At 37.5% G+C, this 15462-nt stretch overlaps 1 protein-coding gene across 3 annotated transcripts in view; it reads left to right on the top strand.

Moving 5' to 3' along the window:
• The first annotated feature begins 1858 nt into the window (after positions 1-1858).
• The window catches only part of dnajc6 (DnaJ (Hsp40) homolog, subfamily C, member 6), a 35466-nt gene continuing 21862 nt past the window's right edge, over positions 1859-15462 (top strand). For 2 of the 3 annotated variants that reach the window (XM_044129663.1, XM_044129662.1), the window contains exons 1-2: positions 6728-7139; positions 13208-13343. In XM_044129663.1, coding sequence (XP_043985598.1) covers positions 6932-7139; positions 13208-13343 — 344 coding nt within the window. In that variant the 5' untranslated portion in view covers positions 6728-6931. Of the gene's footprint in view, positions 2081-6727; positions 7140-13207; positions 13344-15462 lie in introns of those variants that run through there. The other variant, XM_044129665.1, reaches the window with a different exon arrangement.

Below are 15462 nucleotides of genomic sequence, written 5' to 3'. Positions count from 1 at the left end.
GTTGGGGTACAATAGGTGGAATTATGTAATTATCATTCAGTGTTTAGTTCTGTGCATGTGGTAGGTCTCAAAAGTGTACAAATGGCTGGTTTTAGTAACATTGGAAACAAAATTACCATGACAAAATGCTTTTATTTTTAATCAGATATAATAAAAAATGTGCAGTAATCTGTTTGCATAAGTATGAACACCATTACAATAATCCCATGTTGAAGCACCTGTTAATTTAGTTACAGTCCTATCAATTACAGTGAATTTGATTAATCTATTACATGTTGCTGTTCTGATATAATTTCCATCACATTACTATTCCTCTACAAAGTTGAATGACTGTAGAGGGAATTCAACCATTTGATTAAGGTGTGCTGGAAAAGGCATGCATCAAATAGTTGCAAGACAGTAGTACTTTTGTTTCTTCATGTAAAGAAATAAAAGAATGGCTGTGGTCAAAAGATTTCCTCATAATAGGAATAACTTTGCAAAACAATTGCCCAAGCTGGATTGGGCAATTCATGAAAAGACAATACAAAAAAAGAGAATATTAAAATTTCATCAAAAGTTTCTCCAACAAAATATTATTTTGGGGTGCACATGCTTTTGAAATCAAATTATTGCAGCAGTTTTTACTTTTATTTTTCAGATTTGTCTGTTTTTCAGTTGAATTACCCATGAAGTTGGTCAGATTTGAGGTGGGAATAGTGTTTCTTCCTGAATGCCTAACTGCCTGGCTGCCTGCCTGCCTGTTTGTCTGTTCCTCCTATTCTAATCCTGGGGGATTTGTAAGTAAAGCCAATGTGCTTTAGAGCCTGGGTTAAACTCCACTCCACTGTCTGACACAGATTGAAGCTTCATCTTCTGTGTTTACCTTCCACATGAGGTGCAGCTCTGTTTGTGTTTGCAGGACTCAGCCTTAGATGAACACGTTGCTTTAGCTTGATGAATTTACTTCAGTACATTCTTTCCGATGAATTCATCCATCTTTTGTGTTTGTTTCAGCCTGTAAATACAATGTATAGCAGTAAAAGACTCAACAGTTACAATGTCAGTGATCAATCAAAACAGCAAAATCCAAGATGACAAAGCCACACAGATAGTAAATCCTTTACTACGCACAGTGGAGGAAAAGTATTATTATTTCACTTAGTAACAAGCAATTATCAAAAAAACAATTAAATAACAAACAATAGAGAAAGCTATCAAAATGGATCACAAGACAATCTGAACAAAATCAGACAGATGTCATCAATTAGTGCAGACTTGCATTTATTGATGACATTCTTTCTACTCAAACATAATTTATCAAGAAATAGTTGAGTTAGTTTGGAAATGACCAAAATAATATATTATATTCCTGACTTGTCTGCAATTATGTTTTGCAAAGCTAGTCATCCCAGTTATTTTGCTTAACACAGGCACAAACCTCAGGATATTTTAAGACCAACACAAAGCAGCAACACTTGATGAAGTGAACTGGATAAATGCATGCCACACTTGTAAGACTTTTTTTTTTTGTTGCACAGCAATTTTTAATACATTTCTTTTGTATATGCACTATTATGTGCTGGTCAATCAGAATCTCATTAGATACACGAGAAAACAATGGAAAGTATCAGGCTATGAAAACTTATGCGGTTTGTCAGATTTTTTATTTCTGTCACTAAAATGCACTCCATGCTTTCCTGTTCCAGTCAGGAAGCACAGAGCGCCGCTGCTGGACAGATCCATGAACACTCTAGCCAATGCTGCCCTCTTGCTTTCTCACATCCACATGCGCTACAGATCTACTAATGGCAGTCCTTTTTTTTCTGGTCCTACGCCAAAGACGCGTTTAGCGGTGTGATGATGCAATAGCTCGGCACCTCCACAGCTTCACTGACAGGTAAAACTGGGATCTACCTGGAAATCCCTGCAAAGGTGCCCAGTTTTCACTGGGCTCTTGACGCCTTGACCCTTCGGCTGACAGTGAATGACAAAGCAAAGGTCAATGTGTGTGCGCGCGCGCGCAGCCGGGATTCAAACCGCATCTTCGCAGCGGCACAAGACGGCGCTCCTGGGAGAATGAGAGAAAACGCTCTGAAAGGTAAAAGTCTCCTTTGGACTGTCAGTTTGTAGTCATGTCTTTGATTTTTTGATAAGTTTCTGTAAACCCCAGCTTTGTTGTTTAACATCATTTCAACAGAAAAGATGAGCACATCATGATCGGAACCTGGATGTTACATAATATTAAGCTACCCTTACAAATCGTGACCACTCACACTCAAAGCGCATCTTGCGCTCGCATGGCAGCCGCGTTATTTTCATGAACATGCACATATTTCAAGGTGACATTATGTTATTTTTCTCGAAGCATATAAAAATACCCCCAAAAAGTTGGGTCGCCCGGGCCCGTTTGGGACTCACACAGCCGGGTTATGAATGACATCATTTGGGATATTTTTGTCACGAGGGTCGATTTTTCTAAACAAATAATCTGCTTTCATAATTTTTGAACCCATTGTGCAGAAATTCCATATAATGTCATTTCAATCGATGGAATACTGAAAGAATAGTGGGAAGGGTGCTACTTCAGACAGTTAGATATTTTTGACCCATTCGTGCAATTCGTGTTTTCAGGGGAGAAATAATTATTCATACACCAGTTTCTATGTAAATAACGACATGAAAGACGTGTATTTTTAATTAATCTTATCGTTGGGGGTCGGGAGGGAAATATCAGTCGTTTTTCTGATTTATCAGAACCACCAGCCTTATTTATCAGGAAACGCTTTATTCTAAGAGGACAGCTCCTCTTCCGCTGTTCAACTGCGCACCGTCACATTGCTGCGCGTCACACACGTCACGTGAACAGCTTAACAACTCTTGGTTTAGCTCCATGTTATGATCATTACTCAGGGACGTGACAAGCTTTTTTTTTTTTTTTTTTTTTTTACAAGAGAAACAATTATTTTCTTGTCAGGAATGAGGAGCTGAACTCCATTGAAATGCAAGAAAATGTTTAAATATTTGGACATTTGGCAAAACTGCAGCAGTGAAACTATAAACAATCAGTTACGACTATATTGGAGTCGTTTGACAGGCGTTAACCCTAACCGTACAGCAAGAGGTAAAATGGTTTAGGTTATCATTTAGCATTAGAATGGGACCAGACAAAACTTCAGTTGACGATCTATCTTAAAACGTGCACTATTCTGCACTACCTTTTATTGATCAGTCGTTCAGAATCCAAATAATATATACTAATGATCATGGTTAAGAAACAAAGTGTAAAAAAGTTTGAATTCAATACTGCTGTATACTTTTACAGGGCACTGTGGTGTCGATGCAAACTGTGAGTTTGGAAAAAATATAAGATCTGAGAAGCTAATGCTACAGCTGCTCAGTTCAAGTTTATTCCTAATCCTTCTGCTGATCCAGCAGATTCCTTGATTTTGCTTTAACTGTTATGTGGATAATCTTCAATCCTAAGTAAATACTAGAGAATGGTGGTAAAAACCAGTAAAGACTCTGATGCATTCAGAATCATTCTCTGTCATGTGTCATAAAGCACTTTCAGGTTCTTCAGCATATTTAAAAGCACGTAAAGAGTTTATAATGCATGCCCACGCTATCAGGAATGTTGCGCAAATAATTTGCAAATGATTTTCAGTACATTCCTTCATAAAACAATGTTTTTTATAAAGATGTGCAGAGAGAAATTATGAAAGAAAAAACATTTTTTAGGAAGGATTTTTTCCTTTTTTTTGCAACTAGTGGCCTTTGTTCAATAGTAGTTTGACATCAAGTAGGGCAAAGAGAGAAAGAGAGAAGGGGATGACATGCAGTAAAGGGCTGGAAGTCCATCTTGTGACAGCTGCATCAAGAACTGTAGTAAATGCTGGTGGTCCACTTGCTCTTCCACTGGTGCCGCCAGTTTTAGGAAGGATTATATGAGAAAAAGACTAAACATGGACTTTCAGGTAAGCATGGGTAATATAAGATGTAGAGCATGCTCTTTGTAAATCTGAGCCATAAAAACATAAAAGTGTATATTAAAAATATCCATCAGACTGAGGAAAAGGCTTTTAAACACCGGAGAAGTTGCAAAATGTGCACAGATAAGTTTACCAGTTTAACATCTAATACCTGTTAGGATAACTTGCATTGGATAAAGGACTATGATTAGCTATAAGACATAAGATAAGATAAGATAAGATAAGATAAGATAAGATAAGATAAGATAAGATAAGATAAGATAAGATAAGATAAGATAAGATAAGATTTATTTGTCATTGCCATCAACAGATTACAACGAGATTGAGACTGTGCTTGACTTGAGTTAAAGTGCAGGTTATATAGACATACACAACACACAATATAAATATACATACATAAAAAGATGAAGAAACAAACAGCACAAAATGAGAAATAAAATTACTTGCATAACAAATATATGTCTCCATCTATAACATACAAGCTCCATTCATATCTAACAAAAACTAAATTTGGTCAAAGTAAAACATTATTCTAGCATTTTATTTAAAAAAGTTACAACCTGAGGAATGAAAAATTTAAAGGGTACGATTACTTTTGTAAGACACAACAGCTGCTAAGTATTAGTTTAGAAGACCTTTTCTAACCATTAGAAAAAAATACCTCAAAAATTACTTTAATGCTTTTATCACAATTTGCACTTTGCTTCACTGATATCAGTATACTCAAATACCTTTATTACAATTTAGTTACAACAAAACTAAATGGTAATAAAATAGATGAAGGAAGGAAACTTATTATATTTTTCACCTTTCATGGAGCTGCTGCACCTGTTTGTTGCCTTTTCCAAACATGCAGAGTAGAAAAAAACAATGGCTACTGTTAGGCACGGCTAGTCACCGGACAGGAAGGTAATTTGCATCAGTGTAGTGGGAGCACGTAGCATCCGGTTATGGAGCGGGAATCTTCCGTTTTGCACATTCCGTTCCCGCTGTGCTTTGAGCCTCCCGTCCGCTCTCCTAAAAAGAGTTTCCCAGGCTCATGTCCTCTTTTCAGAACCATGCAGGGTTTCTGTTGCCAGGGGACAGGGCACAGGAAGGAAGCATGCCATCTTTGGGCTCAGATTGGTTCTGAACTGACCTGGGGTCGGAATATAAAGATGCTCAAATTTACAGTGGCACGCTCTATTTTTCATTCCAATGTCTGTCCATCAGAGATAAATTGTCTGTGAGTTAAGATTTGAAATTTTCTTTTCAAATAATATAGCATGTTGTTGTTATCTTGGCATTTTATTCACAGAAGAGATGTTTTTAAGAAATCGAGTCTCAGAATTTGAATATATTTGAAATGACAGCAAAAAAACAATAACTTGTTACCAGCTCATGGACATATATAGCTATAAATTATAAAACCCACTTGCAAAATTTATAAAACCACCACTCGAGAAAGTTGTTCTGCAGTTTTTTTGTTTTTTGTTTACTTTAAAGAAAATATGTAAAAAAGAACAATGAATAAAAATGCAGTTTATATTTCTGGTTTTGTAAAACTACTAAAAATATTACATTTCATATTTGACATCAATTGCACATTTCTTTTTAGTAGAAGAAACTATAGAATCATGAATATTGACAATAAGATATTGCACATTTTTATTTTGTACTTTAGTGAATTTTATGATGCTTCAGTGGTCTGAACCTTCTAATGTTTGGCTTGCATTCTGTACGCTGTGCCACTTGACTTGACCGTGTCTCCCTTGAAAAAGAGATTTAATCTGGTTAAAATAAAAAAATACATCACATTTAAAATTTTTCTGGACCTCATGTTTCTGACAGCTTGCATTTTTAATGACATTAGCATCACTAATGGGGCTACAATTGGTAGAACTGTTGCCTTGCTACAGTCAGTTCTTGGATTCAAATCGTGGCCTGGGGTCATTCTGCATTGAGTTTGCATGTTCTCGACAGGCACGTATGGGTTCTTTCAGTTTCCTCCTACAGTTCCAAAACATGACTGTTGTGTATAAATTACCCCAAAGTTCATGTGTGTTTGTCCTGTGACCTTCTGTGTTGCTCTGTGATGGACTAGCGACTTGCAAGGATAAGTGAGAGTAGATAATAAATGGACTGACTTCACTTTTGAAAAACAATATTGCAGCTTTGCAGGGTGGAAGTTCTCCATGCAACATATGTCAGTCTCCACAATACATTTTCTATATGAGTGAATCTGAGTTTCCTGATTGATGTTGTAATTTTTGCATCAACATTCTGATACATTTAGGAAAAACACCTCTTGATAAAGTCCTCTTTAACCAAGTTATTTTTTCATTAGTGAAGTATTTTTAAATGTACATTTGTGATTCCTTATTTTTTCTCAACTTTATCTGAGAAAAGATGGGAAATCGTTTTTGCTTGGAGTGTCCAGCTGTCTAAAATAGCCTATTATTTTCACAAGGTTGATATGCTGTAGCTGCTTTCTCTTATTTTATTATTTTAATAAAAATACTAAAGCTTTGCATTGTTTGTTTGAAAATTCACCCGTAAAGCCACGTGAAAAAGTGGGCTCAACCCAGCAGCTGATTGGGGGAATAGTAAATGCAGGATTAGTGTTAGGGGACCAGGAGCTGGGGTGGATTTCCCTTTAACTTGGAGGGCAGCATCAGCAGCAGCAGCAGCAGCAGCCGGAGCTGGGAGACGTAGTGAAATGCGGCGGTGAGAAATAGAGGCGATACAGAGAGAGGAGGGAGGAGAGGGAGCAGAGCTACTGATAGCATTTCACATTCTCAGAAAGCAGAGGAAACCGGTTGTCCTCCCATCCTTGGACATGTGCTGCACCCGGCAGCAGCAGCAATAGCAACGCAGGCGGCGGCGGCGGGGTTTTGTAGCAGCCTACTCGTCATTTTGAGGCTCCTTTGGTCTTTTTTTTTATATAATTCCCCCCGCCCCCATCCTTGCGTTCTTTTGTAATGAGCTTGTTGGGAGCTTACAAGAAAAAGACCAGTTACGATGGCTATGAATGTTTGCAGCTGGTCGATAGCGGTGGAGACAGCTTCGGCAGCTTCAGCAGCAGCGGCGGCGGCGGCGGCGGCTCTCTCGGCAGCTCCATCGCGGCCACCCTCGGACCGAAGGCAGGCCCACTGAGAGAGGAGGACTGCAGCACCATGGACAGCTCAGGTAGGAACCCTCGGCGGCCCCCCGGGCAGATTAGATGATATACTCTGATATGGAGAAGGCTAGAGTAAAGATGTGATGACTTTACAGAGTGTTAATGCGGCCTGTCCCGGTGTAGAACCAGCCGTGAATATTATTCTAGCTAACACTGAAAGTACACACTGAAGTGTAGGCTTTTCTTTTGGCTAACCTCCTGAAATTAACTTCACATGGCGTTTTAGACACATGTAGCATAATTAAGATTACATATAAACAAACACATTTGGTTCACATTTTCATGATATCAAGATGATACACTGCAAGTGGAATGGACAATCATTAAAAAAAACTCTATAGGCTGCAAATCAAATTATGAAAACACACTTTAAATAACATTTGGTTGTCCCGCTCATAAGAAATTATATTAATGCCAATACTAAGAAATGGCCTCAGGCTTCAGAATAGTATTTCAGGATGCAAATCATTAGAAATTATAGACTGTTGTTCAACGAAACAAATGAAACCATCATCAGCTCTGAGAAATATGCAGGATTTAACTGTCTGTAATTATTAAATTTAAAAATAATTGATGTTTATGAGTGATGTACATTATGAGTGCCTCTTATCTATTACAGTGGATTCTCAGATGTGGGGGGGTGGGAGAGAGGTTATGCCACACCAAATAAATTAGAGATGGACTGATCAGGCTAATTAGCCTGCTGATTTTCACTGATTCATTTTGTTTTTGATGGAAGGAACAGTTTAAAACATGAAGGATTTACAGTATATACACATAGAGATTTATCTTTAACCTCATTCAAATTTTCACAATATTCAAAAACAAAGTCCATCACTGAATGTGTTATCTGTTGATGCATTTATAGATAGCACATAGTGGTAGTTTTTTGTAGTAGACAGAGTTTAATTAATCTGATAATTAAGGTATCTCCCCCTCCAGATTTTCTAATGTTTTACCTGAACTGATTAAAGAAAAATCATCCAGTTCTTATCTCTGGTCGATTGGGTGGTGCACCTTTTTACTAGAAATTTTGCCATCTGCCCTGACAGGCAGTCTTTTATGCAAAAGTGTGGTAGGATGAATTCAGAAAAGTAAATAACCAGTTTCAAGTAGTATCCGTATTTAGTTGTTTGAATATATTAAATTTATTTTATTTACATCTTTGTCAATTTTAAATGTTCGGCACTACCTGACTTTTTAACCGTACCCTTAATATGACAAAAGAGAAATTCTGCTATGGTTTTTAGTTTGGTGTACCACCTAAAAACTACTAATGACCCCCCCATCTGGACATCCCATTAAAAACAATCAGACAGGCACCCCTGATCCATTTGACTGACATTCAAATAGACATTTTGCTATTTGTAATTAAAATGCATGTAAACCTAAGTAGTTTCTCTTGGTATTTGCCCTGCAACCCCAAGAAATGCAGAATTTTTCATGTAAATAAACTTTTCTTTTTTGTTGTTGTTGAATTCAACAATTGCACAGATTGAAGTATGAATAATCATATGAAAATTGTACCAGATATACTATTTTTTAAAATCAAAATGGGTTCAATTAATAATAATTTGAGACTAATGAGAATAATGATTGGAAAGAAAGTCTTTGCTTTAGCATCTGGTATAGCATTTCTGCAGTGCTGTGTGCAGTGAGCCTGCCTCTAGGGATAAATGTTTGTGTGAAACAAAAGAAGCTGCATGAAGAGAGTAGGAGGGTCAGTGTGGTGAGGGGAGTGGGAGTGGGGAGGAGGCAAGGGGGTCCCTCATGTCAGATGTGTGGTTGGCCTGGTGGGCCTTGCCCACTCACTTATACATAGTTGTTTTGATGTTTGCATGTGTGTGTTTCTGTATCCATCTGCCCCACTTTCACACAGTCGGATGTTGAAAGCTAAAGGTTGGCTCTCTGGAAGGAGGGAGACACGTTCAAACAAGCCATTGATCTCTGGCAAAGCCAAGAGCTCTCAGCCGACCCACTCTCTTTCTGAGTGGACGGGCTTTTTTACCTGATCGAGTCGTTATCAGAGCCTGCTCTGGTGTCTGCATTAGCAGGCCTCGTCACTGTAAATGGCTCACCAGGCTGCACACTCCCACATCCATCTGGACACAGAGGGGAAAAAAAGGGACCAGTGAACAGAATAACAAGGAGCATGCAGATTCAAACAGACATGTTAGGAAATGATGTAGAGCAGAAAGAGATCAAGGTATAACTCCTTCACATTAATGTCAGAAGGAGTTTATGTTATACTAAAGTTAGGGAATCAGCACAGAGAAGACAGGGCATGTGGTTCAGATTTGAACAGTTATGTAGTGACATAGTGCCCTGAAAAATAATTCCTACTATTTTTGAGCTTTTAATTTTTTTGTAGAGAATAGAAAACTACCATAAATATAAGTGAATAGTTTTGGGCTTTACATCTCTAGACAAGGATAGTTTTTAAGAACATGTACAAATGTTCATATTTGTGCATTAAAAACTATTTGCAATATGTACAAATAAAAACTGAGCATCTGGTTTGTAATATTTTAAAATACTCTCATTGTATCTCCTTAGAGTTAAAGTAACTCCTTAAAACTACTTAACTACAGCAACTCCTTAAAAAGCTGTTCTGACAACTTTGGGATTGAGATTATTGCACAAAATAACACAGTGAGCTGTGATCTACACAGAAATCCTCCCTTACCATGATCCTGTTATGTTTCTGATGAGAGAATGAAGCTACTGATATTTTCTCATCCACAGCATGGTGGAGGTGAAAAAACGCTCCATATTTAGAGAGAAATCCTTCAGATTCTTCTAAAACATCCTCGTAGAAGTGTGGTGGCCGAATGACCGAGACAGCATGTGTGCTGAGTTAAAGGGTGTGGTAAGGTGATGCAGGCCTTACTGCTGAAATGGAGTTTTCCAAGTTAGCCATAAAAAAGCACCATTAGAATAAACAAGCACCATTAGAATGGTTTTGAGTGTCCCCAATGTGGTCTGAATGTTGGCTGTAGTTTTTCTTTTGACTAGTGAAAGTACTGGGAGTACTTGAAGGTCAGTATGTAGCGATGTAAAGTAACTCGAGACTTTTTTATGACATTGTATATGAACAACTGCTATATTTTCTATTTTTCTTGTTCAACAGAAGGTAAGCATCATGTGAAGGTGCAGAAAAGGGAACAAACTTTAATTAAATAAATCTCTGTATGCCAGACATGCCGACAGCTTGGAGCTGCAGCTTATCAGATCTGTAATGCCATTGTGTCATCCTTTCTGTAGCTTTTAATAACTAGGAATTGAGCGCTATACCTCTGGTTAATCTGTACGGTGAATGACTAATAATGTGTCGACAGCATTATCTATAATTAGGCCAATTACAATTTATTTGATAAGACAGTCATTGAAGACAAAACGAGGCCTATGAGTGTAGGAGCACTAAAATGCAATGAAGCTTTATTGTTTACCTCTGTTTGTGTTATTGACATTAATCAGTATAATGAAACAAAAAAAATGGTGTGAGGCTTTCAGAAGAGGGCGATATATTCAGAGAGCCTGCTGACCTGACTGGAGACAAGAAGCAGCTTCTGTGTTTTCTTTTGTTTCACTTTTAATTTGAACTCCTCAGACATTCAGTGATTTATATACAAACAGAAGTATTTTAAAGACTATATTCTGAGCTAAAGGGAGACAGTGTAAGGACTTTACAACTGAGGTGATGTGCGCTATTGTCCTGGTTCCATTGAGAATGCGAGCAATAGCTTTCTGGATCAGCTGCAGCTTTCTGTTTGACTTTTTAGGTAGAGCTGTGAAGACACTGTTGCAGTAATCAATGTGATTAAAGATAAACACATGGATGAGTTTCTCTAGATCTTGCTGGGACAAGATCTATCACCCTGTTTTAGGTGATAGAAGGCTGACTTTGTAATTGTCTTTATGTGTATCTGAATATTCAGGTCTGAGTCTTTCACTATACCCAGACTACGGGCTTGGGTCTAGTGAGGGACTATACCTTCATTAGGTATAGTGAGGGTATATACTGCTGCTCAATCAACTCGATCACTCTTCTTTAGGTCCAAAAATAAAAACTTCAGTTTTGGTTTTGTTCAGCTGAAGAAAGTTATTTCACATCTACGCATTGATTTGTTCCATGCATCTGCTCAGTGCTTAAATGAGTTTGTAGTCACTTGGTGATGTTGAATATAGAGCTGTGTATCACCTGTATAGTTGTGGGATTATTAATTGCTATCATCTGAGATAACAGGAGCTCATAGATATTAAATAAGAGGGGTATCTTGGGGTACCCCGAATGTGACTTCTGCCAGGCCTGACGAGAAGTTGCTTTTGGTCTGTTCTTTAGGTAAGGCTTGAACCAGTCAAGTACTGTACCAGAGAATCCGACCCTGCTCTCCAGTTACTTCAGTAATGCGTCATGGTCAACATTACTGAATGCTGCACTGAGGTCCAACAGAATCACTGCTGTGGTTCTTTCACAGTTTCTGTCAATGAACACTTGGAGCTTATTTGATGTATTTATGATTGAGTTTGTAGAACAGTGTCATTTTTTTTTTTTTTTGGACATTACATTGTCACTGGATTGGATTAACTCTCTACTATTCAGAAATCTCTTTGCAAAGCAGTTAGCAAATTTCTTACAGTTCATGACAGAGTGGAGTTCAGATGCTCCAATCAGAGGAGGGGTTGTTAGTCTATAAACCATCTTTGGTTGCCCCATATATTTTAAGTCATCACCTACACAGTCAGACTGTCATTAGAAAATCCAATCTATGATGTGCACTGATGATTCTGATCTGTCTATTCTCTTGCTGTTTAAGAGAGTCAGCTCACACTTCTAAAAGAATAAACTGTAGCACTTGCTGAAGGTGATTTTTGCTGTTCAACAAGTTATTTTATTACGTTTGATGATGAGATGAGACCACCAGTTGTTAATTTTTGACGACATAATGTTTAACATAAGTGGATTCCCTTCTATCTCCAGGTTGTAAGGAAAATTATGACACTGCTGTTGCTATAGTGCAGGTTGCAGATTGAAGTGGATGTAGGCAGGGACAGAAAGGAAAAGATGAGGGAGCGAAGCCCTCAGATCACCAGTCGGGTGCTGACTCAGATATAACAGATGGGTATCTTCCAACATTCCCCAGAGATACACACAAGTGCAGATGGTGTGTAATTCATTGAGTGTCCTGATTTTGTGCCCTTGTGGATCAGATGTATTTATGCTATGACTCATAGGCTCCTCATTATAAAGTGAAATGTTAGTGTATCTACAGAATATCGGCATAAAATACGATGTGAAAAAATAGACTATATTTGTACTGCATTTAATTTAGACAGTTTAACATTTTTTACATGTACACAACCTTGTCTTTCTTTTTGTGAAAACACAATATGTATACATGTTTACAAGAAAGAAAAAAAAGCATTTTCATTTATTTTTTTTCCTCTTTATACATATATTCACAATTTAATGTCTTTGTTGAGGACAAAGTGACATCTAAGTCAAATGTCTGTATTGTGTGGACAGACTACAGCTTTTAATAATTTATAAACACGCAAAGACAAAAAGTATATGACATTAAACTCATTTTTATGAATAACATCTAAATTTTTCCATTGTTCACTTATACCCTTGCACTAACAAAAATGCTAACTAGCTAAGGCTATAAATATTTCATTGTTCAGTATTTGCTTATAGTTGACACTTCTACCAATGCAAATAAGAAATAAGTAAAGAAAGAAATTAAAAAATAATCCAACTTTCAAACAGCAATAGACTTTAAGAGGCATTTTGTTCATAATTGTCTCTAGACAAACCTTCAAGTTGATTAGCAAGTCTTGTGGTTATAAATCAAACACTGTTAATTTGCTTTGTTGAAGGACATTTCATAAACAGAGACACTTCATTTAGACAAGATTAAGCTTTATTCTAGTCAAGCTTTCTTTTAGATGTTTTTTTTCCCCTCACAAATGCCCAGTGAGTTGCTTCTGAGGAAATCGACACCAGTTTGTTAGTCAGTCTGGGATTTATTTACTTTTACTGGATTCATGTTTGCTAAATGTTCTGTTTTTTCAGATATGGACGCTAGCTATGGTGGAGGGCTGTTGGACATGGTGAAGGGAGGAGCTGGCAAGTTCTTCAGCAACTTTAAGGACAACTTAAAAGACACTCTAAAGGACACCTCCACAAAGGTCATGCATCAGGTCGCCACGTAAGTGAACATATTGCTCCTGTTGTACTCGGTACATTTCCAAAATGTGGAGTAATTTTTCGACTTCCTGCATGGATATTACAGATCTTCTGCTCTTGGTTATAATCAAAACATTTATTTTCTCCTACTTTCAAGTGTTTTCATTTGAATATTGTGTCAATTATAGCTTTTGTGATGCTGCCGCACCTAACAGAATACACAATCTAATTCAAGGAACTGAGGAAATTTCAAAATGAAAACCCAATCTAGAAGACTGTTTGACCTGAATTTGTCTGAGGATTTTTGAGTTCTATAATCTTTACCATAGATTTCAGCATTAAACATTATTACATACATGAATAATGGGTTTTATAGAAAACCCATTATTAAACCTTGGGATGTTAGTTTAACCCTTGCTTGCTTAACTTCTACTCTTTTTTGATGACATTATTTAGCAGATTCATTACATCTGGAAATGCCTCTTTGTTTTCTAGACTTAGGAACATCCATCATGTTGGATATGAAATGATGTAGCAGAGCTGCAGATATTATATAACACTCTTGATGTTTATTCTGGAAACTGTCTGAAGTTTTCAGGGAACAATGACATAAAAATACACATACGGTAACTAAACTCCGCTTTGCATGCATTGTTTGGTTGGTTACAGTAAGTGTTTGCGGGAGCGTTAAGAGTAGAAACGCTCTGCTCAGTGTGGATGGAGGGGGAGAAACGCGAGGTTCACACGGCTGGGTTGTTCCAGTGTGTTTGTGCACAGGCATCTGCTCTGGGCAGCACAAAGCGGCCTCTGTGTAACCACAAACATACACTCACACATACACACTCATCCGTATGTGTCTTGAGTCAGCAAATTTTATGGTGTTTATCCCCCTCTCGTGCTTCCCCTCCTCCAGTCATTCTGTCCTGTTTTCATCTGAGTTCCATCTCTCTACTTCTCTGTCTTTCTGTTGTCTTTTTCTCCTCTTCTTGCTGAATTATTCATGTGAGCCCAATGTGCCAAATGGCCTGTGCACTGCTGATACTAACGTATTCATTTCATTCAGGCCATGCGTGCTGCAGTGAGTGTTTGAGAGGAGTAAATAGGTATTTGTGAGTGGGCGGTCCAAAAAATGGAGAGTTGGGTGCAGGAGAACAGAGAACAGTTCAGAATATTACAGAAATTTAGAGTCACTTATCAGAATTGCTGTTGTTATTTTTGTCCCTTTGTGCATCTGAATGCAGATTCTAGACTTTGAATACCTGAGGATAAAATTTAATCCCGCACCAGACATTGGGAAGATGATGATGATGATGATGATGATGATTGACATTTTAACTCATTGGGAAGCCAAATGATATAGTTTTTCACACTTTTCTAAAGTTACTTTATGTGCTAGAACAACGCAAAGTAGTCCGTAGAGAAAATGACGCGAGGTTTTCTACATTTTCTACATTTTCTAAAAGTAAAAATCTTTAAAGTGTGGTGTGCATTCATATTCTCTTCCCCAGTGTTATTTGGGTCTACCAGTTTCTGCAAGCATTTCTATTGCACTTTGTGTATTGTTGGCCACTAATGTCAGTTTTGGTCTTCTCTGACCAGAACTACTTTCTTTCGTGTCTGCTATGATCCATTCATGACTTGTGGCTATCTTTAATCAGGATTTACTATGCACGGTACTTCTTTCATTAATAGCTTTCTTCTTGCCACAGTTCCATAAAGGATAAATTTCTGGAGGACACGACTCGACAGGTTTTCTAAACCTGAGTCGTTAAACTCTGCTTCTTCTCCAGAACAACCATGACAAAACTGATTTGCAGTTTTATCATGCTGTTTCTTTTTTCATATTATGGATTCAACCATTTTATGTGGGATGTTCAAACCTTGGGATGTTAGTTTAAGCCTGCTTTAAAATTCTCAACAGCTTCATCTCTTTCTGTCTGTGTTCATTGTCATTTGTAATGCTGTTTGTTTACCAATGTCATAAAATTCTAAGATCTTTACAGAGCAAATAACTTTACACTACATGACTCCTGAAGACAAATGGTTGCACTAGATTTTATTGTGGGGGTTGACACTAAAGGGGGCAGAATACTAGGTTGCCACATTTTTTAGATTTTTATTTATAAAAACATTTTAAAACC

This window comes from Gambusia affinis, linkage group LG10 (genome assembly GCF_019740435.1).
Source record: "Gambusia affinis linkage group LG10, SWU_Gaff_1.0, whole genome shotgun sequence".
Taxonomy (NCBI): Eukaryota; Metazoa; Chordata; class Actinopteri; order Cyprinodontiformes; family Poeciliidae; genus Gambusia; species Gambusia affinis.
This window is presented reverse-complemented; position numbering and strand designations above follow the sequence as displayed.